This window comes from Trypanosoma cruzi, genomic scaffold (genome assembly GCF_000209065.1).
Source record: "Trypanosoma cruzi strain CL Brener 1047053516801 genomic scaffold, whole genome shotgun sequence".
NCBI classification, from domain to species: Eukaryota; Euglenozoa; class Kinetoplastea; order Trypanosomatida; family Trypanosomatidae; genus Trypanosoma; species Trypanosoma cruzi.
In genome coordinates this window covers 111,469-136,632 of record NW_001849551.1, presented here as the reverse complement: position 1 = coordinate 136,632, position 25,164 = coordinate 111,469, and the positions used below count along the sequence as shown (strand labels likewise).

General features: G+C 54.9%; 7 protein-coding genes and 3 pseudogenes across 7 annotated transcripts, besides 17 other annotated features; all 10 read left to right on the top strand.

Moving 5' to 3' along the window:
* Positions 1 to 11,115: part of a sequence feature (areas not merged during assembly with more than two copies in the genome that could not be assigned to a particular haplotype) that runs on past the window's edge.
* Tc00.1047053510627.179 lies at positions 957 to 2,807 on the top strand (annotated as a pseudogene).
* Tc00.1047053510627.174 (hypothetical protein, conserved) lies at positions 3,073 to 4,179 on the top strand (the record flags this gene model as incomplete). Its single annotated transcript, XM_813542.1, has 1 exon — positions 3,073 to 4,179. One exon carries the CDS (start codon positions 3,073 to 3,075, stop codon positions 4,177 to 4,179), a length of 1,107 nt encoding a protein of 368 aa, XP_818635.1.
* On the top strand, positions 4,683 to 5,258 carry Tc00.1047053510627.169 (annotated as a pseudogene).
* On the top strand, positions 5,778 to 6,830 carry Tc00.1047053510627.150 (mucin-associated surface protein (MASP), putative; the record flags this gene model as incomplete). The annotated part of the gene is made up of 1 exon (XM_813536.1): positions 5,778 to 6,830. One exon carries the CDS (start codon positions 5,778 to 5,780, stop codon positions 6,828 to 6,830), a length of 1,053 nt encoding a protein of 350 aa, XP_818629.1.
* Positions 6,178 to 6,244: a microsatellite.
* Positions 6,280 to 6,381: a microsatellite.
* Positions 6,570 to 6,602: a microsatellite.
* Positions 7,082 to 7,102: a sequence feature (AT_rich).
* Positions 7,947 to 7,967: a sequence feature (AT_rich).
* Tc00.1047053510627.140 (uncharacterized protein) lies at positions 8,491 to 9,291 on the top strand (the record flags this gene model as incomplete). The annotated part of the gene is made up of 1 exon (XM_813535.1): positions 8,491 to 9,291. The coding sequence occupies one exon, from the start codon at positions 8,491 to 8,493 to the stop codon at positions 9,289 to 9,291; it is 801 nt and encodes a 266-aa protein (XP_818628.1).
* Tc00.1047053510627.128 (mucin-associated surface protein (MASP), putative) lies at positions 10,933 to 12,027 on the top strand (the record flags this gene model as incomplete). The annotated part of the gene is made up of 1 exon (XM_813540.1): positions 10,933 to 12,027. One exon carries the CDS (start codon positions 10,933 to 10,935, stop codon positions 12,025 to 12,027), a length of 1,095 nt encoding a protein of 364 aa, XP_818633.1.
* Positions 11,116 to 11,230: a sequence feature (areas merged during assembly that could not be assigned to a particular haplotype. This can correspond to areas where the two haplotypes were merged or to regions with more than two copies in the genome that were merged during assembly.).
* Positions 11,218 to 11,356: a microsatellite.
* Positions 11,231 to 11,584: a sequence feature (haploid, non-Esmeraldo-like haplotype).
* Positions 11,505 to 11,589: a sequence feature (GA-rich).
* Positions 11,585 to 25,164: part of a sequence feature (areas not merged during assembly with more than two copies in the genome that could not be assigned to a particular haplotype) that runs on past the window's edge.
* Positions 15,623 to 16,201, top strand: Tc00.1047053510627.119 (annotated as a pseudogene).
* Positions 16,716 to 17,654, top strand: Tc00.1047053510627.110 (mucin-associated surface protein (MASP), putative; the record flags this gene model as incomplete). Its single annotated transcript, XM_813534.1, has 1 exon — positions 16,716 to 17,654. The coding sequence occupies one exon, from the start codon at positions 16,716 to 16,718 to the stop codon at positions 17,652 to 17,654; it is 939 nt and encodes a 312-aa protein (XP_818627.1).
* Positions 17,392 to 17,420: a microsatellite.
* Positions 18,055 to 18,078: a microsatellite.
* Positions 19,404 to 19,435: a sequence feature (AT_rich).
* Positions 20,271 to 20,293: a sequence feature (AT_rich).
* Tc00.1047053510627.90 (uncharacterized protein) lies at positions 21,392 to 22,192 on the top strand (the record flags this gene model as incomplete). The annotated part of the gene is made up of 1 exon (XM_813533.1): positions 21,392 to 22,192. One exon carries the CDS (start codon positions 21,392 to 21,394, stop codon positions 22,190 to 22,192), a length of 801 nt encoding a protein of 266 aa, XP_818626.1.
* Tc00.1047053510627.80 (mucin-associated surface protein (MASP), putative) lies at positions 23,838 to 24,830 on the top strand (the record flags this gene model as incomplete). The annotated part of the gene is made up of 1 exon (XM_813532.1): positions 23,838 to 24,830. The coding sequence occupies one exon, from the start codon at positions 23,838 to 23,840 to the stop codon at positions 24,828 to 24,830; it is 993 nt and encodes a 330-aa protein (XP_818625.1).
* Positions 24,131 to 24,277: a microsatellite.
* Positions 24,328 to 24,378: a microsatellite.

Here is a 25,164-nt window from a genome sequence, read left to right as displayed (position 1 = left end):
CGAGGGACCCGGAAGAAACATACATCTCGGTGCTGCCATGCATGCGGCATTGAAGTGTCTCGGCATGCAGGTGCATCTGGAAGTGACTAAATAGGGTAACGTCCGTTGTGCCCATGCACGGACGGGGCGACGATTGCTTGGGCCACTCGGCCCTACGATGAGGGAAACGCCATTTGCCGTGACCACGCGGAGGTGTGCACGATATCCGCCACCAGCGGCAGCCTACTTCCAGTGGTTCCGTGGGACGGCGAGGAGAGAGGGCGTGTGGAGCAGGACGGTTTCACCGGCATCTACTGAACAAGCTTTGCTACGGGCATCCGTCCCCGTTACGGAGAGCATTGAGACCGACCACGGTACACCACCGAAGGATGTCGACACGGCTGTTCCCCAGAAGCATCCGTCGCCAGAGGAGAAGTGGATCCGGCCAGGATGCTCCGACAGACCGCGAGAATCTTCTCTCGGCGGCAAGGATCGAAGCAGCGAGACGGACGGCGAGCAGGCCCGTCCCCGACTCCCGGTGATGACACTGCTGCTGCTGCTTGTCCCTGTCCGCTGCTTCTTCTGTTTGCCTCTGCCGCCGCCGTGGCAACACTCTATCGATTTGCGGTGTGGTCGGCGTTGCGCTGCGAGGCGACTGCGCTTCCTCCTGCGCGGCCTGCACCCAGCACTGGAAGCCCAATAGAAAAACATCTATTTCAATGGATGTCGTTCTCCATATGCATGTGCTGTGCCCACTCCGTTTGACTTTGTGTTTGGAATTGGTGGTATCTACGATGCCCACAGCTCTTCTTGTGTTGGTTGCCGATGTTGGGGCCACCAGATGGTAGTATGGCATTGCTTGTGTGCTTGTTGGGTTTTCTGAGACGCACACAAAAAGCGGTGCGAGTGAATGTGCGCACACAAGACACACACGCATATCGAAGCACATTGTCTGTGTGACTTGTGCTTGACATATTATGCGAGGCGGGTTGGTGCGAGCAAGGCCGACGGAAGAAGGGAAGCCGCGTGAGCCCAGCAATGGCGTTTGTGGTTGTGCGCGGGATCATATGTTCCATCAGATGCTCGACGCCTTTCATGGATAGTTTAAAGTTTTTTCTGCGATGCCCATGCTGCGGCTGTGCTGAGCTGCTCACTGCGTCTCCATGACCTCATGGAGCACGGCGTGACGCTGCTCGAGGACCTCATGACGCCGCGGCAGCCGGTTATCAGTAGCCCTGCGCGCTACTTTTTTGCCGTGGAGGATGCGTCTGTGAGCCGCGTGGCTGAGGATTGGATTGCAACGGTCCCGTACAGGGATGCAAACATCTTTGCGCTGGGGTGCACCCCGCATCGCCACCCTTAGCAACTCGCGTGGGCTCGGATAGCGCCGAGGGCGATGTGTTCCAAGGACGTTATGTTAGAATTCGCCGCCCGTGAGGTGCTGGTTTTCCACCTCAGCATGCAGAATGGGTTTCTCAGCTGCTGTCGCCTCCGAATTGATGGTCGGTTTTGGACGTTACGGCGCCACGTCCTGTGGCGGCTTTTCACGCCATGAACAATGGTGTGCCCGGCATTCGCCACCAAAACAGTGGCAGCATCTGCAATGGGCTTGCCAGGCTCTGCCACGACGAGCCGGATTTCACTTAGGGGCGCCGACAGCCGCGGCAACCCGGTGCGGATCATCTTTGATTGAAGCTGTGCCATGGTGACGCCGCTGATGCACCAACGCACATGTCAGTGTCTGCTTGATGACCTGATGCCGCTGGAGAAGAAAGTGTATGAGCAGACCTGTAGGAATCGTCTGGGTGTGGGCTCGAAGCGGCAGTAATTGATGGGGAAGAAGTGTACCGGCGCTAGTACCGTCATTGTTTTCTTGCGCAGTGCGTGGAGGAGCTTTCGGTAGCGCTGAAAACACTCCACGCGTATCACCCGGGATTGGCGCATGGCGTGGAGCCGAAGGCCAATCTTGCGGAGTTGGGCAGTGCGGTGCGGTCTCCGCCGGAGTTTCTGGAGAGGCAAACCAGACTGTCGCTGCACATCGACATTTGCGCGAGGCTTGTGGCGCAGTACCGGGAGAAGCAACTGGCGGAGGTGTGCGAGGTGGAACAAAACATCCCCGTTGGGCGCAAACCCTTCAGGAAAAACCTGGATGGCGTGCGGCACCTGAAGAGGGATGCCGCGATGCCCAGGCCAGTGCGTCTGCGTCTTCTCCTGTTGCTTGTGACTGCGAGCAGCACCGACGAGTTGAATTAGGCCAAGAAGCAGCAGCTGATCCGAGACGGTAGACTGACACCGGAAGCCCATTTGTCTGCGAACCTTGAGCATGTGATGAGGAGGGCCGGGAGCGTGCAACGATACAGCACGGCGTCGGCGCAGGGCGGACGGAGCACGAGTGCCTCTGCGAGCAACGCCGTGACGGACAGGGATCCCTTTCAGAAGCATGCCTGTATGATGATGGAGACGGACAGGAATAGGACGCTGCGGGTTGAGCTGTCGTTGGCATCGGTGCAGCGCGATCGTGCGATGGGGCCAAATGGCGCGAGTGGTGGCCAAAACAGTGGAGAAACATGAAAAAACCGCCGGGCCATTTCAAGGGTGTGGTGGCAAATGGGAGAATCATCCTGATCTGGGTGGCGGTGGTGGGATGATTGCCCTCACAACTCCGCAGCGCATTGTGCTGCTTGTTTTGGGTGGTTTGGCCTGCAGCGAGAGGCACTAGGTCCATGAGATATCCAAAAGGTATGGCCGTGGGGTGTTTATTGGGGAACCCTCGCTGCCGCGTCCTGAGGTGTGTTTGTGCAGGGACTTGGCATCCTACGGCACTGTGACTCACTGGCGAGACACGCACAGGAACGCATCGAGGGTCGAAGAGTGGAAAATATGCAACCACACACGATTGCGGGTGTCCATGGGGATTGTGTGCGCTTCTTCCTGCATTCAGTTCCTCTCCAAGAAGTGTTTCATACGATGCGCGTGTGTGTGTTTGGACGGCTGCGCTGCTTGCCTTTTGCTTTTGTTTTCTTGTGTGTGCGGTTGCAAGTCGTTTCTCTGCCACTAAGAAGGCGGTTAAAAAAGGAAGGACATTTGTGGAGCATGCACCCACGGCTTCAGTGTTCATCCACTGATGCTGACTTTTTTCGCCGGGGCATTTGTGCACGCTTTTCCCTCCAATGTTTATTTTTTTTTTGCAGAGGAGGCAACGGGTGGGCATTCGTGAGTGCTGCGGCGGGCTGTTGTTTTCTTCGCGGGGACGCACGCAACGGTGGCAGCTCCATGACTTTGTGCACAAAAGGAATGGGACTTTCTCCGGATTCTCACCGCAGGCGCATGCCGTGGACGGCCGAAAAGGAGTGTGTGCCCGGTGTTGTTCATGGCTCCAAGGGAAAGATGGTGTTGGATGGTGCACGACGAGTGGATGTGGAATGTGTTGACCGTGCATCGCAGGTGTATCCGCTGGAGGCATTGCGGGCGGCCGTCGCCACATGCGAGCACAACACATTTAGAGGAAAGAACATTTTTAATTGGTCTCTCCGGCGGAATCAAATGTGCTCAGGCAATGGGTTTACTGCGAGGAGTGGCCGGAGGGGACGCACGACGAGAACGCCACTCGCACCGTCATTCATTTCCGTCGCCGCTAAAACACGACGCAGCCCGCGCCAATACGACTTGCGGATTTTCCTAGGTGGCATGCGCTGTTCTGTTTGCCGTCATTGTTCCCCATCCCCGAGTGTCGGTGCAGGCTTCCCTGTCGATGCAAGTTCCTGTGGCTTTCGGACACATCCATTGATTGATGCGGCCGACACCGCAGCCCATTGCTGGTACTTCTGGGATGACCGCTGCACCGCCCCCAGCAGCTGGTGCAGTGGGAATGGGGACGAGAACACAGCAGACCAGGTTCAGTCAGATGGTGCTGGCAGCCCTGTCAGCGTCCCGCCGACTCCAGCGGCGAGCACAGAAATCGACGGGGCAGGAGAGGAATCAAATGACTGCCAGGGAAGCAATTCTTTTTCACATCACTCCCAGTCAAACAGCAGGAAGAATTCACAACAACATCAGTCACTAAAAATGACGAAGGAAGAGCGACCACCGCCGACAGCGACAGCTCCACCGCGGTCTCCCACACCACCTCCCATCCTTTGCGTCTTATTGTCTCGTATGCGTGCTGCTGCTGCTGCAGTGGTGGTGGCGGTGCCTGCATGAAGTGGAGTGCGCTGAATATGAACGAAGGCCAAAGTCAACTGAATTGTTTTTGTGATGAATATTGGCTGCGCTTCCCGTGGACCAACGATCCACGTGGTGTGCGGGGATCATTCCTTTTTTGCTGTTACTTTGCTTTTGTGCTGCTGTGTGCGCTGCATCTATTCTCTTGTGTGTGTGCGTACCCTCCGTGAGGGGTGCCGACGCGACGGACCGCTCTCGCCGTATGTGCGTGCGGTGGAGCCTTGTGTGCCGCTCCTGTTTGCTTCTCCCTCCTCCATCTGTGTGTTGGTGTTGCGGCAGGACTGTGTGTGTGTGTGTGCCTGCCGCCGTGGATTGGAGTGTGTGTCGTGCGTGGTGTGCGGCGTACGGTGCATGCCTGGCTGCTGCCCTCTCCTCATGTGGTGTGCCCTCTGTGTGTGTCTGCCGCACCTCTCGTCTCCCTGTTGCTCTCCATGCCACTCGCTGTGCAGATAAGCTCCACACCACTGAACGGCCACACTCACGATGACGACGTGGCGTCTGCTGTGCGCCCTGTTGGTGCTTGCCCTGTGCTGCCGCCCGTCCGTGTGTGTGGCAGAGGGTAGCGATAAACCAGCTCAATCCGTTCAGAATTCCGATCCACAACCGGGAATAAGTGGGGCGGACGGCAGGCAGAAGGTAAAAACGAGGGCCCAGGTCCAGGGGTCGTTACACCAACGGATCAAGACAATAACAAAGTAGGAGAAAAAACGTTTCCGAAAGCCAATGAGAATGCCAACAGTCAAGATGCACCAGTTGCGTCTGTTCAGTCAGCGAAAACAAGTGCTGCGGATAAGTCCGCAACGATTTCAAAAGTTGATTCCACAGTGCAAAAAACGACGACTACGACAAACGCACCAACTGCAAGTACGACTACTACAACAACCACCGCGCCAGAGGCACCAAGTACTACGGCCATAAATACAGAGGCGCCAACCACGACGACCACCCGCGCACCGTCACGTCTTCGCGAAATGGACGGCAGCCTCAGCAGCTCTGCGTGGGTGTGTGCCCCGCTGGTGCTCGCCGCATCCGCGCTGGCGTGCATCGCTGTGGGCTGAAGAGGTGTATGCGGGCTGTGCGTGCCAGCACTCAACCGCGGTGACATGTGCGCGTCCACTGTGGTTCGATGCATAAAGTAAGAGCAATTATGATGATTGTGTTTTTGCTTCCTTTGCTTTCGCTTCCCTGCTGTGTGCTCCGTGCTGTGCGCCACATCCGTCACGTTGAACGCATCCCAAACATACGCATACGCACGACACGCACACAACTGTTTGCGTGGACACACTGTTGAGGATAGAGGCGTGCGCGCTGGAGCCATACTGTGCAGCTCTTTTTTGTGTGTGTTTTTACTGTTTTGCTTTATTGCTGCCTGTTCACTTTTGTTTTTCCTTGTTTTCTGTGCTTTTCTTTACTTGCAGCGCATTGTGTCTTTTTTCACTTTCATTGGTTCAATATTTCTCATGAAATGCGTGCTCCTGCTGCTACTGTATTTTACTGTGCCGTGTCTTTTGTTGCTTTCACTCTGCGTTGACGGGGGGTTAGTTTGTGCTGAAGGCTACACGCAAGTGACAGGAGTGATGGCGATGATGATGACCGGCCGTGTGCTGCTGGTGTGTGCCCTCTGCGTGCTGTGGTGCGTTGCCGGCGGTGTTCATGCGAGGGACGTTGACACCAACGCACTGGGTGGCTGCATGGCGTCGGGAGTGTTGGGTGAGAACGGATCCCACATGCCTGACGGATGTAATAAAACTGCGATTACGGTGCCTTTGCGGTCAGTACTGCCCATTACTGCCGTCGAAGCCTCGGCTGGAAAAGGTGGTTCTGCTGGTGCTACTGGTGCTTCTGGTGGACCTGGTCCTGGTGATGCTGGAGGTTCTGGTGGTACACAGAAGAATTCGATTTCAAGTGAGACTTCCGACGCTGGTGGTATCCAGAACAATTCGCATTCAATGAAGACTTCCGACACTGGTGTTCCTCGTGGTGGAGATTCTGATGGTGGTTCTGCTGCTGGTGAAAAAGGCGGTTCTGGTGGTGGTGGCAGTGGAACTTCTACTGATGGTCATGGCACCGGCAGCGTTTCTTCTGGTCCTTCTGCTGTTCCCGCTCCTGCTCCTGCTGCTCCTCCTTCTGCTCCTGGTCATTCTGGTGGTCCTTCCGCCCCTACTGATGCTACTGGTGTTGACCCTTCAGCTAGCGGCAGTGATGGTGAAGCGGGGTCCTCAGGCACTAATTCATCTAACACAACAGGAGAATCTCCAACAGGAGAATCTCCAACAGGAGATCAGACGCCTGCTGCTGCAGAGGCTAACAACTCCACGCCAGCTGAAGGACCGGCAGGAACGACATCCGGCAATGGACACAAAGGACAGGAAAAAGAAGAAGAAGAAGAGAAAGAAGAAGAAAATGAAAATCAGCAGCAGAGTGATGAAGCACAAGTCCAACAACAAGAGCATGAACACCCCGCGGAAAACGGCGAAGAATCCGCGAAAGATAAAAACGCCCTTTGTACAAATGCCACCGCAAATACAGGCGACAGTGACGGCAGCACCGCGGTCTCCCACACCACCTCCCCTCTTTTTCCTCTTCTTGTTGTTGCGTGTGCGGCGGCTGCTGCGGTGGTGGCCGCGTGAGAGTGAGGGAGAGAGAGCCGTGCACCGCCCGCACACACACTCTTCCTTCTCTCTCTGTGTGTGTGTGTCCCCTTGCATGGACTCTCGCCCTCACCTCACCCCACGAGGCACACACATAATGTGTCCATTGTATATGTGCATGCACACCCATGCAGGCCCGCTGGTGCTCTCTTTTGCAGCACACGCACCGCTGCCGTCCTGCCTGGCTGCATGGGCGGAGCACTGTAACTGTAAATGTTTTTTTTGTTTTGTAAATTTAATTTTTTTAATTTGCTTTTTTTAATTTGCTTCCTCTATGTGCGTTTTTCTATTTTACTAAACCATTCCTTTTTTTTTTTGCTTTTGGGGCAGTCACTGTGGACGTTTTTCTTTTCTACTCTTCCCTCTTTTAATTGTTTGTTGCTGCACTCTTCCTGCGAGGGTGCCGTGTGTTTCCGCCCAACTGCTCCACTCGCACACCCACCGACACGCTCACGACGACGGCCATGTGCGCCTCGCCTGCTGCACGCATGGGGAGGGGCCGCGACGAACGGCGCGCTGAGGGAGCCGTGACGTGTGGGCGTGCGACGAGGGCCTGTGGGGCGGCGCACACATTTCTTCCCTCCTGTTTTGTTTTGTTTGCGGCCAGGGCTGGCAGACACCCGCAGCGCCACACACACACACACAGCCACACCCTGCCGCCGTGTTTTCCTTTAAAGTAATTTTTTTTTGCTTTGCGTGTGCATTTCTCGCGCCGGCAGTCCCTTCGGTGTCGGCCTCGTGAGCATTTCTTTTCCCTCCGATGATTTCTTTTCTTTTGCTGCGCTCACTCTCCCGATGGAGTGACGCGACTCCCGTCATGTCTGCGTGCTTCTCTCAGTCCACACACACACGAGTGACTGTGCTCTGCGGGCCGCACTCACGCGCCGATGAGAGGGCTGAGGGGAGCAGCAACACGCAGATGACCGCATGAAATATAAACGATGTGCGGACACGCGGAGGGTCGGACGGTTGAAAGACATTTAAATATCTTTTAATTTTCTTTTGCGGGCAAAATAAATGCAGACAGTTTGGTGTGGCCACACGGCAGCCAGGCGATTGTTTAAATTTGTGTGGGACAGTAATGGACGACTTCTCTTTTTTATTTATAATTATTTTGTGTGATGGGGTTTATTTAAGACGAAGGGGAAAGTTTTTTTTTGTTTTTGGTTTTTAAATAAATCTTGTGTGAATTGCCATTGCTTGGGCTGCAGTGCAGTCATGAGTTTGAGCGGTCTTCTTGTTGTTGTTTCCGCCACGCACCTCCGCTGTACATTTTTGTGCGTCTCTCCACATGCTCTGGTCGCTGTTTTTTTTTGTTTTGTTTTGTGTTTCTGCAGGCACACAACCACACACAAATAACATACACATTGCAGTGGATTTGATTGCTTCTTTTGCAGTGCATGCTGGCAGTTGCGCTCTTGTGCTGCTGCTGCTCGTCCGTGTGCGTGACGGCTGCTGGGAGTGCTGGAGATGTATCTGGTGATGCGGATGCGGTGGTTGTGCCGGTGGATGTGTCGTGTGCTCCGAGTGACGGCAGCCTGAGCTATCGCGTGTGTGTGTGTGGGCGTGGAAGAAGTGTTCTGCTGCCAGTGCTGGGGCTGAGTGTGAGAATTACACTTTCAGTGGCTTTGATGTGCGCATGCATGGCAGGAATGGTGAGCTGGGTGCTGTGTGCCATGTGGCCCATGCGGTGCACACATGTAGCAACTGTGCTGCCAGCTGTGCAGCGGAAGAGGAAGGGGCCACCGTTGCCTTCACGATGAATGTGACGGCGCATAAATACGCCGGCCCTTATGAATTGTGGTGGCGTCAATTTTCCCCCGATGGAACCATCCATCCGCCTGCACGGAGCGGCGATGCTGACCAGACGGGCATCTGTCAGTTGCCGCCGCCCCGTGAAGGGAGGGATGACACAAAATCTGGTGGGACAACTGCGCCGCAAGTGAATGCTGAGCCGTCACGTCAACACGAGGATCGGCGACGGTCTGCGGCGGCTGACGGACCCAACACCGTCGATCCGAGTCCCGCATCCAACACGGCGACCAACACGTCCGAGACGAGGCCTGAGTTTGCCAGCAATCCGAACGAAGTGATGGTCCCGAATGCATCCAAGAAGAGGCCTTCCTTTGCCAACGGTCCGAGAATAGTAGTGGCGTCGAATGCATCCGGGATCATGTCTGTCACTTATGGCGGCAGGGAACACGTTGCTGCGGATAACACGGACGAGGTGAGTGAGCGCAGCGCCACTGGACACAAATCTCTCGTTTCAGGAAATGGCGTTGCAGGCAGTGGATTTTTTGGTGAGGGTGATGCGGGCGGATTGACTCAACGCAATGACTCTGGGCACGAGAGCCCCAATTGCGAGAATTCACCGCGCAGTATTCCGGAAACGGTGTGGGTCTACACGACTGCTTTGCCCCGCTCAACGACGCGAAATTGACACTGCGAGAGTTAACTGTTGGCAGCACTGTGCGTGTGTGCGTGTATTGGGTGTTGCTGCTTCTTCTTGGATTGTGCGGAGTTGTGGCGGTATTGTGAGCCGAAGAGTGTGGAATTGCGACTCCTCGCGGAGAACATGTGCCGCGTTCCCTGCGTGTTTTCTTTTATTATTTACATTTTACTGTTGGCTTTGTTGCCTTCCTGGAATGATAAGCATCCTTGCTGTTCCTTTATTTAATGGTCGGTTGCTGCACACTGTCATGGGTGACGTGCTTCTCCTCTTGTTTTTCTGTTGCCCACACGCGGTGCCGGCCCTGCGGCTGCGCGTCCCACGGACTGCACGAAAGGAGGATTGGAGAGACAGGCCGGATGCCGCAATGAAATGTGAGGGATGTTGTGTGGGCTCGTGGAAGAGTACGATTTTTTTTTCTTCTTACTTTCCGTTTCTTGTGCGGGAAAAATGTATGCACCCGGTCGTTTTTATTGCGTTGCATGGCGCATGAAATAAAATTACGACCTAATCTATTTTCCTAATTGTTTCTTTTGAGGGTCATGCCGGACTCTCACTTTTTCCTTTTCTTTGGTAACTCACTGCAGCGTGCTTCCATTGTTACCGTATCCACTGTCACTGTGTGTCTACTTGTCCCGTTGACTGTACCTCTGCTGGCTGCGCTGTTGAAATGCCCCCACTTCTTCTTTTCTGCCAGTGGCACCGATGGTCCGCGACGGCGATTGTTTGTGTTCCCCGTTACGATGGCAGGAGGGTGACTGGGCGGCGGCCTGCTGAGTGCACTCGGAGGGGAGCGGACTGTGTGCGCCGTGCCTCATTTGTGGGTGTGGGACGCAACGCCAACCCGCCGTTGAAGGGAGAAGTGAAGGACTGCGGTATTTACTTGTATGTGCCCGTCCCTCTCTTTGCCGCCGTGTTTGTGCTGTGCGCACGGCTATATCGTGCGGTGCGACGTCGATGGCGTTCTCTCCGCATATGCCTTATGCATGTGCTGTGCAACGGGCTTCTCTTCCACATGACACCGCCCTTGTGTGTGGGACAGTGAAGGGAGTGGAGATGTGTGCGGGAGTGAGGGTGGCCGTTGTTTCCGTACATTTGGATCTTCAGACACGTGGCACCACTCGGCCGCCTCTCGCAGTTCCCAGGCTGTGGATTGAGAAGGTGTGAGGGTCTGCTCCAAGCAGAAGGAGGACAACGAGATGCAGTGCATGACGGCCAACCTGATCCGCGTGTGGTTGCGGCGCATGGAGCACGTGCGCCAGTACGCGTTGGGCGTTGCGCTCATGATTGTGGAAGGCGGCACGACGTTGCGGCGCAGCGGGAACGCATGACGGACTGCCTGTGCTGTGAGGGGCGCGTGTTGGAGTGAGCGTGGCGTGCCTGTGAGGGACTGAGGAGAGAGGGAATAACAGTAGTGGTGACTGTGGGAGTGTGAGGAACGGTGCACGGGCGAGGAGCGCCCCTCTTTTGTTTTGATTGTTGTTGAACCGCGCCCACCCAATTGTTGTTGTTGTTGTGTGTGACTCTCATTGCTGGATGGGACGGTGCGTGGTTGAATGACTTTTCTCCTTTTGCTTTTTGCGTTGACGGGGGTTAGTTTGTGCTGAAGGCTACACGCAAGTGACAGGAGTGATGGCGATGATGATGACTGGCCGTGTGCTGCTGGTGTGTGCCCTCTGCGTGCTGTGGTGCGTTGCCGGCGGTGTTTATGCGAGGGACGTTGACACCAACGCACTGGGTGGCTGCATGGCGTCGGGAGTGTTGGGTGAGAATGGATTCCACATGCCTGACGGATGCAATAAAACTGCGTTTACGGTGCCTTTGCGGTCAGTATTGCCCATTACTGCCGTCGAAGCCTCGACTGGAGGTGGTTCTGTTGAAACACGGAACAGGTCGAATTCAAGTGGGACTTCCAACGCTGGTGCTTCTAATGGTTCTGTCTCTGCTGGTGGACCTGGTCCTGGTGGTGTTGCTGGAGGTTCTGCTGCTTCTTCTGGTGATTCTTCTGGAGCTGTTGCTCCTCCTGGTGCTTCTGCTGGTTCTTCTCCTGATGGTGGTTCCGGCGGTGGAGTCAGTTCTGGTTCTGGAGGAAGCAGTGGAACTCCTACTGGAGATCAAGGCACCGGTGACGTTTCTTCTGCTGGTGGAGGCGGTGGAGGCGGTTCTGGTGATGGTTCTACTGGCGGTGATGGCACCGGCAGCGTTTCTTCTGCTCCTGCAGCTGCTCCCGCTCCTCCTCCTGTTTCTCCTGCTGGTCCGGCTGTTGCTCTTCCTTCAGATGCTCCTCCTGGTGTTGATCCTCCTGCTGGCAGCAGTGATGGTAAAGCGGGGTCCCCAGGCAGTAATTTATCTGACACAACAGGGGACTCTCAAACAGGAAATCAGACGCCTGCTGCAGCAGCGGCTCACAACTCCTCGCCTCCCGAAGGACCGGCAGGGACGACATCCGGCACTGGACACAAAGGACAGGAAAAAAAAGAAGAGGAAGAGGAAAATGAAATGCAGCAGCAAAGTGATGAAACACAAGTCCAACAACACCAACGGCATGAACACCCCGCGGAAAGTGGCGAAGAATCCGCGAAAGATAAAAACGCCCTTCGTACAAATGCCACCGCAAATACAGGCGACAGTGACGGCAGCACCGCGGCCTCCCACGCCACCTCCTCCCTTTTGCCTCTTCTTCTTGTTGTTGCGTGTGCGGCTGCTGCTGCGGTTGTGGCCGCGTGAGAGTGAGGGAGAGAGAGCCGTGCACCGCCCGCACACACACTCGTCCTTCTCTCTCTGTGTGTGTGTCCCCTTGGATGGACTCTCGACCTCACCTCACCCCACGAGGCACACACAATAATGTGCCCATTGTATATATGCATGCACACCCATGCAGGCCCGTTGGTGCTCTCTTTTGCACGACACGCACCGCTGCCGTCCTGACTGGCTGCGTGGGCGGAGCACCGTAACTGTTTCTGTTTTGTTTCCATTGCATTGAGTGGGCGACCTCTCTCTCTCTCCCTCTGTGTGTGTGTTTTGCTTTACGGGAGTAATGAGAGTGTGTGCGCTGGTCGTCCCACGCTTCGGCTTTTTGTTTTTGTTTTTTTGTATTGTTTTACTTGTGTTGTGTTTGAGTGCATCCATTATGTTTTTCTTTGATCGGCGGTTTGCTTTGACTGTGGACGCCTGAATTTTTCTTATTGTTTCCATACTGTTTTCATCCTGTTAAGGAAGTGTTAGCTACTCGTATCCTTCTAAAGCCGCCACGCTCTTTCTTCTACATACGTCAGGCGTCAGTTGGTCCATGGCACCCCACAGTTGACTGCAGCGCTGCTGGTGCTGCTTGCGATGATGCCTGCGGTGTGATTGCTAGCGGATGCCTCGTTGTCACTCTGACGTATACTTGCGTCATTGGTTGTGTGGGGCGTCCGACGGCGCGTGGGCGTCTCTGGTGATAGTGAGGCACGTGCCTCCCAAAGCGTCGGATGCGTCGCAGGTGTACAGCGCCGTTCGTAATATCCGGTGGGTGTCTGTTCCCGTGAAGGTGTCCACAACGGTCCCGGATGACAGCAGGAGGCACTGCGGCTTCACTTGTTGTTGCACAGCGACTTTATTTGACGGGGTGTTTGATCTGCGTCTTTTGCAGCTTTTGTTGGGGAAGGTGGGAGGCCGAGGGCATTAGGACTGAATTCATTTGAGTGGCTGCGTTCCGTTGACTTGCGGCCAGTCGCGGCACTCTTTTGGGGTTTGGCGGCTCGTCTCTTTTGTTTACTTCTCACTGCAGCACGTGGGCAACACTGATGTGAAGAACATTTGTTTGACCGCGTGTGGGCTGCTGCCGTGCGTGGTGCTTGGACTATTTGATTGTGTGGGAAGGTGCATGGAGTGACGAATACTTCTGTTTGGCGTGTCGCGGTGTGTCGGAATGACGTTCGGATGACATGTGAGGGGTGTCGCTTGTAATTTGTGTTTTCTCTGGTGGAGCCGACATGTGTGCGGGGATTGTGGCGTTGCTGGCTGGCAGCTCCACGTCACTTTTCAGCATTCCTGGATGTGCTGAGGAATGACGGCTGGCGACCAGCGTGTTGGTGCTGCTGGCGGGAATAAGTGCATCGGGAATAGGCCATTTTCTCTTTTCCGTGCTGGAGCCGATGAGCTGGCACGAGGGCACCGGCTGCGGGCTGCCTGCCAGCACGTGTGAGCAGCGGATCCATGCACACACCGACGCTCATCGCAAGAGCGTGTGCGATCACCGTGGCATTTGTGGCGTGCATTTGTGGACGTCAGCCCATCGAAGAATGTGTGAAGCAAACGGCTGACTGCACACGAGGGAAATAAGTGCGTGCACTGTGCCGTGTTTCAGCGTCGATGGCAGAGCGGCAGGAGGCCCGTGCTGGCAACTGAGATCTTTGCGTCGCGAGGGATGTCTGTGTTGATTTTGTGTCATCGAGGGTGAAGTGATTTTACTGCTGCCCGTGTGTGTGACCACTCCGGCGGAGGGCGGACACAAAAGAGAGGAATGCAGGCGCTGCGTGTGTGTGTGCAGGTGCCATGCAACAACGTCACAACAAACATGCTGCGACTCGGTGACCCTCGCATCGTTGTGGTCCTCACGAACAGCCCAGGCACCGCCCACATCGATGCACTTAGTGGACGGAGTGAGGCATCTTTTGAGGCGCTGCAGGGAACAGGATGTGTTGACGCAGCCACGACGTGCATGGAGCGTCACGATGGCACTGTCAGCTGTGGCTGGTGGAATATTTGCTTCTCGGAGGCAACAGAGAGAGCTGCTCCTGCTGCTGGCGTCGTTGCTGCCTTTTGTGGCCTCCCATGCCGATTATTGTCTGTCCGCTGATCATGGGTGGCATGCCTCCACTAGTGACGTCGTCTGCAGGCATTTCACAGCACCAGTGAAACACACATCACGTCGCATGCTTTGGCTGTGGATGTGGTGTCGTGAATGCAGCCGGCATTATTTTGCCCGACTCCTTTTCACTGCCTTGCGACAAATGGATGCGTCCCCGCCCGAGTCATTCACTGCAGCTCCGTGTGTTGTACTGCCAGCACAAGACTCTCCTGTTGTCTGACGCCTGGCTGACAGTCAAACACCACTGCGTTGGGACATGCAAGGATGTGGACTGCCGCTCACGGTGTTGGGCACCGCTGTTTGGATGCGGCGGCCACACGAGCGGATGTATTGTGGCACAATCAAATGCGTGAAATACGCGGAATCACAGCGGCTGCAGTAATATCGACGGTGTGGCACCACGGTATGTGTGAGAGGGTGATGCATGATGAACCACAGTGGGCGGCATGCGAGAGAAGTGCACCGCGACGGAGCGTCATCCGCCCTCAGCCTGCAGGGGAATGTACGCCCAGAGGAATATGTGGTCGAGGCACCGCCAAACACACATGCCCTTCTGTGCAGCAATAAATAGGAGCGAAGGTGCGTTCTGGTGTGTGGGAGTCCACCCACATATTTTCACTTCCACCGCAATAAACGGTGAGGAATCAGGTGCCACAGCAACGAAGGAGGAAAAACAAACATCTATTGCAGCACTTTTACCAGCGGAAAGCAGGAACAACGCAAATTGAATTATTGGCTGCACCAACACAATAAAAATTCACAAGAGAAAAGAAACAGTTGTGCACACCGCAGGAACCCCAACACACGACCCAGGCATGAAGGTTTGCCCTCCGCAAAAACAAAACGAACAACGCATGCAGGCATCTGCCAACATCCAAACTGAAACACAAATAAATGGTTGCCTGCTTTATTCCATTCCCTGCGCTTATTTTTGCGCGTGCTGCTGCAGTGGTGGTGGCGGTGCCTGCATGAAGTGGTGTGCGCTGAATATGAACGAAGGCCAAAGAAAAATGAATTGTTTTTGTGGTGAATATTGGCTGCACTTCCCGTGGACCAACAATCCGCGTGGTGTGCAGGGATCATCCCCTTTTTTACTGTTACTTTGCTTTTGTGTTGCTGTGTGCGCTGCACCTCCTCTTGTGTGTGTGCGTACCCTCCGTGAGGGGTGCCGACACGACGGACCGCTCTCGCCGTATGCACATGCGGTGGAGCCTTGTGTGCCGCTCCTGTTTGCTTCTCCCTCTTCCATCTGTGTGTTGGTGTTGCGGCAGGGCTGTGTGTGTGTGCCTGCTGCCGTGGATTGGAGTGTGTGTCGTGCGTGGTGTGCGGCGTACGGTGCATGCCTGGCTGCTGCCCTCTCCTCATGTGGTGTGCCCTCTGTGTGTGTCTGCCGCACCTCTCGTCTCCCCTGTTGCTCTCCATGTCCCTCACTGTGCAGATCAGCTCCACACCACTGAACGACCACACTCACGATGATGACGTGCCGTCTGCTGTGCGCCCTGTTGGTGCTCGCCCTGTGCTGCTGCCCGTCCGTGTGTGTGTGACAGAGGGTAGCGATAAACTAACTCAATCCGTTCAGAATTCCGATCCACAACCGGGAATAAGTGGGACGGACGGTAGGCAGAAGGTAAAAACGAGGGCCCAGGTCCAGGGGTCGTTACACCAACGGATCAAGACAATAACAAAGTAGGAGAAAAAGCGGTTCCGAAAGCCAATGAGAATGCCAACAGTCAAGATGCATCAGTTGCGTCTGTTCAGTCAGCGAAAACAAGTGCTGCGGATAAATCCGCAACGATTTCAAAAGTTGATTCCACAGTGCAAAAAACGACGACTACGACAAACGCACCAACTGCGAGTACGACTACTACAACAACCACCGCGCCAGAGGCACCAAGTAATACGGCCATGAATACAGAGGCGCCAACCACGACGACCACCCGCGCACCGTCACGTCTTCGCGAAGTGGACGGCAGCCTCAGCAGCTCTGCGTGGGTGTGTGCCTCGCTGGTGCTCGCCGCATCCGCGCTGGCGTGCACCGCTGTGGGCTGAAGAGGTGCATGCGGGCTGTGCGTGCCAGCACTCAGCCACGGGGACATGTGTGCGTCCACTGTGGTCCGATGTATAAAGTAAGAGCAATTATGATGATTGTGTTTTTGCTTCCTTTGCTTTCGCTTCCCTGCTGTGTGCTCCGTGCTGTGCGCCACATCCGTCACGTTGAACGCATCCCAAACATACGCATACGCACGACACGCACACAACTGTTTGCGTGGACACACTGTTGAGAATAGAGGCGTGCGCGCTGGAGCCATACTGTGCAGCTCTTTTTTGTGTGTTTTTACTGTTTTACTTTATTGCTGCCTGTTTAATTTTGTTTTTCCTTGTTTTCTGTGCTTTTCTTTACTTGCAGCGCATTGTGTCTTTTTTCACTTTCATTGGTTTAATATTTCTCATGAAATGCGTGCTGCTGCTGCTGTTTTTTACTGTGCCGTGTCTTTTGTTGCTTTCACTCTGCGTTGACGGGTTGTTAGTTTGTGCTGAAGGCTGCAGGCAAGTGACAGGAGTGATGGCGATGATGATGACCGGCCGTGTGCTGCTGGTGTGCGCCCTCTGCGTGCTGTGGTGCGTTGCCGGCGGTGTTTATGCGAGGGACGTTGACACCAACGCACTGGGTGGCTGCATGGCGTCGGGAGTGTTGGGTGAGAATGGATCCCACATGCCTGACGGATGCAATAAAACGGCGATTACGGTGCCCTTGCGGTCAGTACTGCCCATTACTGCCGTTGAAGCCTCGGATGGAGGAGATTCTGCTAGTGGTACAAAGAAAGATTCGCATTCAAGTGAGGCTTCCGACGCTGGTGTTAATGTTTCTGCTGGTGTTCCTGATGGTGGACCTGGTCCTGATGGTGGTGCTGGCGGTGCTGGAGATTCTGATGCTGGTCCAGGGGCTCATGTTGCTCCTCTTGGTGGTGCTTCTGGTGGCAGTGGAACTTCTACTGGCGATCATGGCACCGGCAGCGTTTCTTCTGGTTCATCTGAAGGTCCTTCCGCTCCTGCTGTTGCCACTGTTGTTGATACTTCAGCTGGCCGAAGTGATGGTGAAGCGGGATCCCCAGGCACTAATCCATCTAACACAACAGGGGACTCTTCAACAGGAAATCAAACGCCTGCAGCAGCGGCTAACGAAACCTCGCTACCCGAAGGAGCGGCAGGGACGACATCCGGCACTGGACACACACGACAAGAAGAAGAAGAAGAAGAAGAGGAAGAAAATGAAAAGCAGCAGCAAAGTGATGAAGCACAAGTCCAACAACACCAACGGCATGAACACCCCGCGGAAAGTGGCGAAGAATCCGCGAAAGATAAAAACGCCCTTCGTACAAATGCCACCGCAAATACAGGCGACAGTGACAGCAGCACCGCGGCCTCCCACGCCACCTCCCCTCTTTTGCTTCTTCTTCTTGTTGTTGCGTGTGCGGCTGCTGCTGCGGTTGTGGCCGCGTGAGATTGAGGGAGAGAGAGCCGTGCACCGCCCGCACACACACTCGTCCTTCTCTCTCTGTGTGTGTCCCCTTGCATGGACTCTCGCCCTCACCTCACCCCACGAGGCACACACAATAATGTGCCCATTGTATATATGCATGCACACCCATGCAGTCCCGTTGGTGCTCTCTTTTGCACGACACGCACCGCTGCCGTCCTGCCTGGCTGCATGGGCGGAGCACCGTAACTGTTTCTGTTTTGTTTTTATTGCATTGAGTGGGCGACCTCTCTCTCTCTCCCTCTGTGTGTGTGTTTTGCTTTACGGGAGTAATGAGAGTGTGTGTGCGCTGGTCGTCCCACGCTTCGGCTTTTTGTTTTGTTTTCCTTTTTTTTTTTGTGGTTGAGTGCACCCATTCCGCGGCTGCGTGTGTGTGTGTGTGTGTGTGATGATATGAGTAATTTGCGTGTGTGCTATCTGCCTCTCTCTGCCGTTGCTTTCTTCAGACTCTCTTGTGGCGCACAGCTGCTCCGCAAGTATAGGCGCTGCCAAACACACAAGCACATGCACACACACATGCCGTGTTTAAAACGCTGAGAATGCACGCACGCACAGGATTGTGGCTGCGGAGGCCCTCGCGAGGGGGGAAAAAGCCTGCATTTTGTTTTTTTTTGACATGTTGCTCGGTGTGTGCTGACGCGTGACGAATAACAACACGCCCCAATAAGCAGAAAAGAAGTAAGACAAAATGGCGCTGAGCGGCACACCGGTAAGCCAAAAATACGCAATCACCAATAAAAAAGCCGGCGATCACCCAGCAGGCACATCAAGCCTCCTAACAGCCAACCTGGAACAGACAAAAAAAAAGAGACAATCATAGAAAACAAAGATCCCCGCCCCCAAACAGGAAAAACATTAAAGAAAACGCGATTCTTTTTTTTGTCCTTACTGCCGGGGTTGGCCGCTGCAAGAAATAAAAAATGGTAGGGCGGTGGCCCCGGACGTTGGATACAGGACGACGTGTCGAATTATCCAAGTTTGCAGCGGCTGCCCCGGACGTTGGATACAACACGACGAATCGTAGTAACCACGCTGCGGCTGCGGCCCCGTACGAGAGATATATGACGACTTATCGTAGTAACCACGCTGCGGCTGCGGCCCCGTACGAGAGATATATGACGAACTTATCGTAGTAACCACGCTGCGGCGGCGCACCCTAAACATGTCGTTTTCGTTTTCCAGGGGACAACGCAAATGTGCTCGATTGTTCGAAGATCGAAATTAATACTTTACGTGAAAAGGGGTCGCGCGACCGCATTTCTATAGCTCAGTGGCAAACACGCTCACAATGTCATCCGGGGACGCGGGTTCGATTCCCGCAGAAGCCTAAGTTTTTTCCATTTTTTTTTGAATTCTTGTTTCATATTGCTTTTTAAACTTCTGGTTTGCAGGACGGTGTGCGAGTTCTGCAATCGCACTGATTCCATCTGTTTCGTGGTTTGTGCGGCTGCGGCTGCGGTGGTGGCCGCGTGAGAGTGAGTGTGAGAGAGCCATGCACCGCCCGCACACACACTCTTCCTTCTCTCTCTGTGTGTGTGTGTCCCCTTGCATGGACTCTCGCCCTCACCTCACCCCACGAGGCACACACAATAATGTGCCCATTGTATATATGCATGCACACCCATGCATGCCCGTTGGTGCTCTCTTTTGCACGACACGCACCGCTGCCGTCCTGCCTGGCTGCATGGGCGGAGCATCGTAAATTTTTTCTTGTTTTTTTTTTCTAAATTTAATTTTTTTAATTTGCTTCTTCTATGAGCGTTTATATATTTTACTAAACCATTCTTTTTCTTTTTGCTTTTGGGGGCAGTCAATATGGACGTTTTTTCTTTTCTACTCTTCCCTCTTTTAATTGTTTGTTGCTGCACTCTTCCTGCGAGGGTGCCGTGTGTTTCCGCCCAACTGCTCCACTCGCACACCCACCGACACGCTCATGACGACGGCCCTGTGCGCCTCGCCTGCTGCACGCATGAGGAGGGGCCGCGACGAACGGCGCGCTGAGGGAGCCGTGACGTGTGGGCGTGCGACGAGGGCCTGTGGGGCGGCGCACACATTTCTTTCCCTGTTTTTTTTTTTTCTTTGCGGCCAGGGCTGGCAGACACCCGCAGCGCCACACACACACACACAGCCACACCCTGCCGCCGTGTTTTTCTTTAAAGTAATGTTTTTTTTGCTTTGCGTGTGCATTTCTCGCGCCGGCAGTCCCTTCGGTGTCGGCCTCGTGAGCATTTCTTTTCCCCTCCGATGATTTCTTTTCTTTTGCTGCGCTCACTCTCCCGATGGAGTGACGCGACTCCCGTCGTGTCTGCGTGCTTCTCTCACTTCCCTTCACACACACGAGTGACTGTGCTCTGCGGGCCGCACTCGCACGCCGATGAGAGGGCTGAGGGGAGCAGCAACGCGCAGATGACCGCATGAAATATAAACGATGTGCGGACACGCGGAGGGTCAGACGGTTGAAGGACATTTAAATATCTTTTAATTTTCTTTTGCGGGCAAAATAAATGCGGACAGTTTGGTGTGGCCACACGGCAGCCAGGCGATTGTTTAAATTTGTGTGGAACAGTGATGGACGATTTCTTTTTTTTATTTATAATTATTTTGTGTGATGGGGTTTATTTAAGACGAAGGGGAACGTTGTTTTTTTTTGGGGGGGGGTTTTAAATAAATCTTTTGTGAATTGCCATTGCTTGGGCTGCAGTGCAGTCATGAGTTTGAGCGGCCTTCTTCTTGTTGTTTCCGCCATGCACCTCCGCTGTACATTTTGTGCGTCTCTCCACATGCTCTGGTCGCTGTTTTTTTTTGTTTTGTGTTTCTGCAGGCACACACAACCACACAACCACAATATGCACATTGCAGTGGATTTGAATGCTTCTTTTGCGGTGCATGCTGGCAGTTGCGTGTGGCGGCTGTTGTCTTCTTCCGTGGCCATGAGGAGAAGGGAGGGGGAGGAGTGCGCAGCCCGAGTCTATTTTCCTGCGGGTGTGATGCACCGCGTGTGACTGCGTTGAGTTGGGCTCCGTTTCTCGTTGAGGGCGGGATGGCTGGAAAGTTTTCTGCCGCGTCGCTAATGGATGAGGGTTCGCTTCCGCATGTGGCTGGTGTGGTGGGTGCTCGCTCCGTGTGCGTTGTGTGGTGGCCGCGGCGTTTTTGCTGTTTCCCTTTGGGTGTGGAGATGAGCTGTGGTAGATGGTGGTGGATGTCTCCTCCTGCATGGTGGGCGGCTGCTGGCGTTGTGTGCCTTCCTTGCGTGGATGCCGTCTCGTGGTGTGTGAACTGTGCGGCTGGGACTGCTGCCACTCCTCATGTTGTCTGCTCCCTCTCGCTGTATCCGCTGTGCTCCGTCCCTCTCTCTCTTGTTGCATTCTTTTTCTTCTGCCTCACCGATCAGCTGACTGACTCCAGCGACTCCACTACGCGTGACGATGACTGCGATGGTGACGATGGTGACGGTGCGGCGCCGTGTTGGTCCTTGCGCTCTTGTGCTGCTGCTGCTCGTCCGTGTGTGTGACGGCTGCTGGGAGTGCTGGAGATGTATCTGGTGATGCGGATGCGGTGGTAGTGCCGGTGGATGTGTCGTGTGCTCCGAGTGACGGCAGCCTGAGCTATCGCGTGTGTGTGTGTGGGCGTGGAAGAAGTGTTCTGCTGCCAGTGCTGAGGCTCAGCATGAGAATTACACTTTCAGTGGCTTTGGTGTGCGCATGCATGGCAGGAATGGTGAGCTGGGTGCTGTGTGCCATGTGGCCCATGCGGTGCACACATGTAGCAACTGTGCTGCCAGCTGTGCAGCGGAAGAGGAAGGGGCCACCGTTGCCTTCACGATGAATGTGACGGCGCACAAATACGCCGGCCCTTATGAATTGTGGCGGCATCAATTTTCTCCCGATGGAACCATCCATCCGCCTGCACGGAGCGGCGATGCTGACCAGACGGGCATCTGTCAGTTGCCGCCCCGTGAAGGGAAGGATGACACAAAATCTGGTGGGACAACTGCGCCGCAAGTCAATGCTGAGCCGTCACGTCAACACGAGGATCGGCGACGGTCTGCGGCGGCTGACGGACCCAACACCGTCGATCCGAGTCCCGCATCCAACACGACTACCAACACGTCCGAGACGAGGCCTGAGTTTGCCAGCAATCCGAACGAAGTGATGGTCCCGAATGCATCCAAGAAGAGGCCTTCCTTCGCCAACGGTCCGAGAATATTAGTGGCGTCGAATGCATCCGGGATCGTGTCTGTCACCTATGGCGGCAGGGAACACGTTGCTGCGGATAACACGGACGAGGTGAGTGAGCGCAGCGCCACTGGACACAAATCTCTCGTTTCAGAAAATGCCGTTGCAGGCAGTGGATTTGTTGCTGGGGGTGATGCGGGCGGATTGACTCAACGCATTGCCTCTGGACAAGAGAGCAAACCCAATTACGAAAATTCACCGCGCAGTATTCCGGGAGCGGTGCGAGTCTACACGACTGCTTTGCCCCGCTCAACGACGCGAAATTGACACTGCGAGAGTTAACTGTTGGCAGCACTGTGCGTGTGTGTGTGTATTGGGCGTTGCTGCTTCTTCTTGGAGTGTGTGGAGTTGTGGCGGTATTGTGAGCCGAAGAGTGTGGAATTGCGACTCCTCGCAGAGAACATGTGCCGCGTTCCCTGCGTGTTTTCTTTTATTATTTACATTTTACTGTTGGCTTTGTTGCCTTCCTGGAATGATAAGCATCCTTGCAGTTTCTTTATTTAATGGTCGGTTGCTGCACACTGTCATGGGTGACGTGCTTCTCCTCTTGTTTTGTTTCTGTTGCCCACACGCGGTGCCGGCCTCATTGCTGTGCGTCCCACGGACTGCACGAAAGGAGGATTGGAGAGACAGGCCGGATGCCTCAATGAAATGTGAGGAGAGTTGTGTGGGCTGGTGGAAGAGTACGATCTTTTTTTTTCTTACTTTCCGTTTCTTGTGCGGGAAAAATGTATGCACCCGGTCGTTTCTATTGCGTTGCGTGGCGCATGAAATAAAATTACGACCTAATCTATTTTCCTAATTGTTTCTTTTGAGGGTCATGCCGGACTCTCACTTTTTCCTTTTCTTTGGTAACTCACCGCAGCGTGCTTCCGTTGTTACCGTATCCACTGTCACTGTGTGTCTACTTGTCCCGTTGACTGTACCTCTGCTGTCTGCGCTGTTGAAATGCCCCCACTTCTTCTTTTCTGCCAGTGGCACCGATGGTCCGCGACGGCGATTGTTTCTGTTCCCCGTTACGACGGTACGAGGGTGACTGGGCGGCGGCCTGCTGAGTGCACATGGAGGGAGCGGACTGTGTGCGCCGTGCCTCACTGTGGGTGTGGGACGCAATGCCAATCCGCCGGGGAAGAGAGAAGTAAAGGACTGCAGCGTGGTTTTGGTGACGCCCCGTCCCTTTTTCCCAGCTTTTGTGTGTGTGCTGGGCGCATAGCTGTTACTTGCGGTGCGACGTGGATGGCACGGCTATTGTGTGTGTCCCTGTGCATTTGCTGTGCAGCGGGCTTCTCCTCGCCATGACACCGCCCTTGTGTGCGGGACAGTGAAGGGAGTGGAGATGTGTGAGGGAGTGAGGGTGGCCGTTGTTTCCGTACATTTGGATCTTCAGACACGTGGCACTACTCGGCCGCCTCTCGCAGCACCCAGGCTGTGGATTGAGAGGGTGTGAGGGTCTGCTCCAAGCAGAAGGACGACAAGTTGCAGTGCATGACGGCCAACCTGATCCGTGTGTGATTACAGCGCATGGAGCACGTGGGCCAGTACGCGTTGGGCGTTGCGCTCATGATTTGGGAGGAGGGGCGGCACGACGTTGCGGCGCAGCGGGATCGCATGACGGACTGCCTGTGCTGTGAGGGGCGCGTGTTGGAGTGAGCGTGGCGTGCCTGTGAGGGACTGAGGAGAGAGGGAATAACAGTAGTGGTGACTGTGGGAGTGTGAGGAACGGTGCACGGGCGAGGAGCGCCCCTCTTTTGTTTTGATTGTTGTTGAGCCGTGCCCACCCAATTGTTGTTGTGGTGTGTGACTCTCATTGCTGGATGGGACGGTGCGTGGCTGAATGACTCGTCTCTCCTTTTGCTTTTTGCGTTGACGGGGGTTAGTTTGTGCTGAAGGCTGCACGCAAGTGACAGGAGTGATGGCGATGATGATGACCGGCCGTGTGCTGCTGGTGTGTGCCCTCTGCGTGCTGCGGTGCGTTGCCGGCGGTGTTTATGCGAGGGACGTTGACACCAACGCACTGGGTGGCTGCATGTCGTCGGGAGTGTTGGGTGAGAATGGATCCCACATGCCTGACGGATGTAATAAAACTGCGATTACGGTGCCTTTGCGGTCAGTACTGCCCATTACTGCCGTCGAAGCCTCGGATGGAGGAGATTCTGCTGGTGGTGTAATACAGAACAATTCGAATTCAAGGGAAACTTCCAACGCTGGTGGTTCTCCTGGTGGTGGTCCTGCTGGTGGACCTGGTGGTTCTGGTGCTTCTTCTGGTGATTCTTCTGGTGCTGTTGCTCCTGCGGCTGCTGGTGGTGGAGACAGTTCTGGTGGCGGAGGCGGTTCTGGAGGTCAAGGCAGTGGAACTTCTGCTGGCGGTCATGGCACCGGCAGCGTTCCTTCTGGTCCTTCTCCTGCTCCTGCTGCTCCTCTTGCTGCTGCTGCACCTCCTGCTGCTGCTCCTGGTGGTCCTTCCGCTCCTGTTGATGCTACTCCAGCTAGCGGCAGTGATGGTGAGGCGGGGTCACCAGGCACTAATCCATCTAACACAACAGGGGACTCTTTAACAGGAGATCAGACGTCTGCTGCAGTAGAGGCTAACGACACCTCGCCACCCGAAGGACCGGAAGGAACGACATCCGGCACTGGACACACACGACAAGAAGAGGAAGAAGAAGAAGATCATGAACAGCAGCAGCAAAGTGATGAAGCACAAGTCCAACAACACCAACAGCATGAACACCCCGCGGAAAGTGGCGAAGAATCCGCGAAAGATAAAAACGCCCTTCGTACAAATGCCACCGCAAATACAGGCGACAGTGACGGCAGCACCGCGGCCTCCCACGCCACCTCCCCTCTTTTGCTTCTTCTTCTTGTTGTTGCGTGTGCGGCTGCTGCTGCGGTGGTGGCCGCGTGAGAGTGAGGGAGAGAGAGCCGTGCACCGCCCGCACACACACTCGTCCTTCTCTCTCTGTGTGTGTGTCCCCTTGCATGGACTCTCGCCCTCACCTCACCCCACGAGGCACACACAATAATGTGCCCATTGTATATATGCATGCACACCCATGCAGGCCCGTTGGTGCTCTCTTTTGCACGACACGCACCGCTGCCGTCCTGCCTGGCTGCATGGACGGAGCACCGTAACTGTTTCTGTTTTGTTTCCATTGCATTGAGTGGGCGACCTCTCTCTCTCCCTCTGTGTGTGTGTTTTGCTTTACGGGAGCAATGAGAGTGTGTGCGCTGGTCGTCCC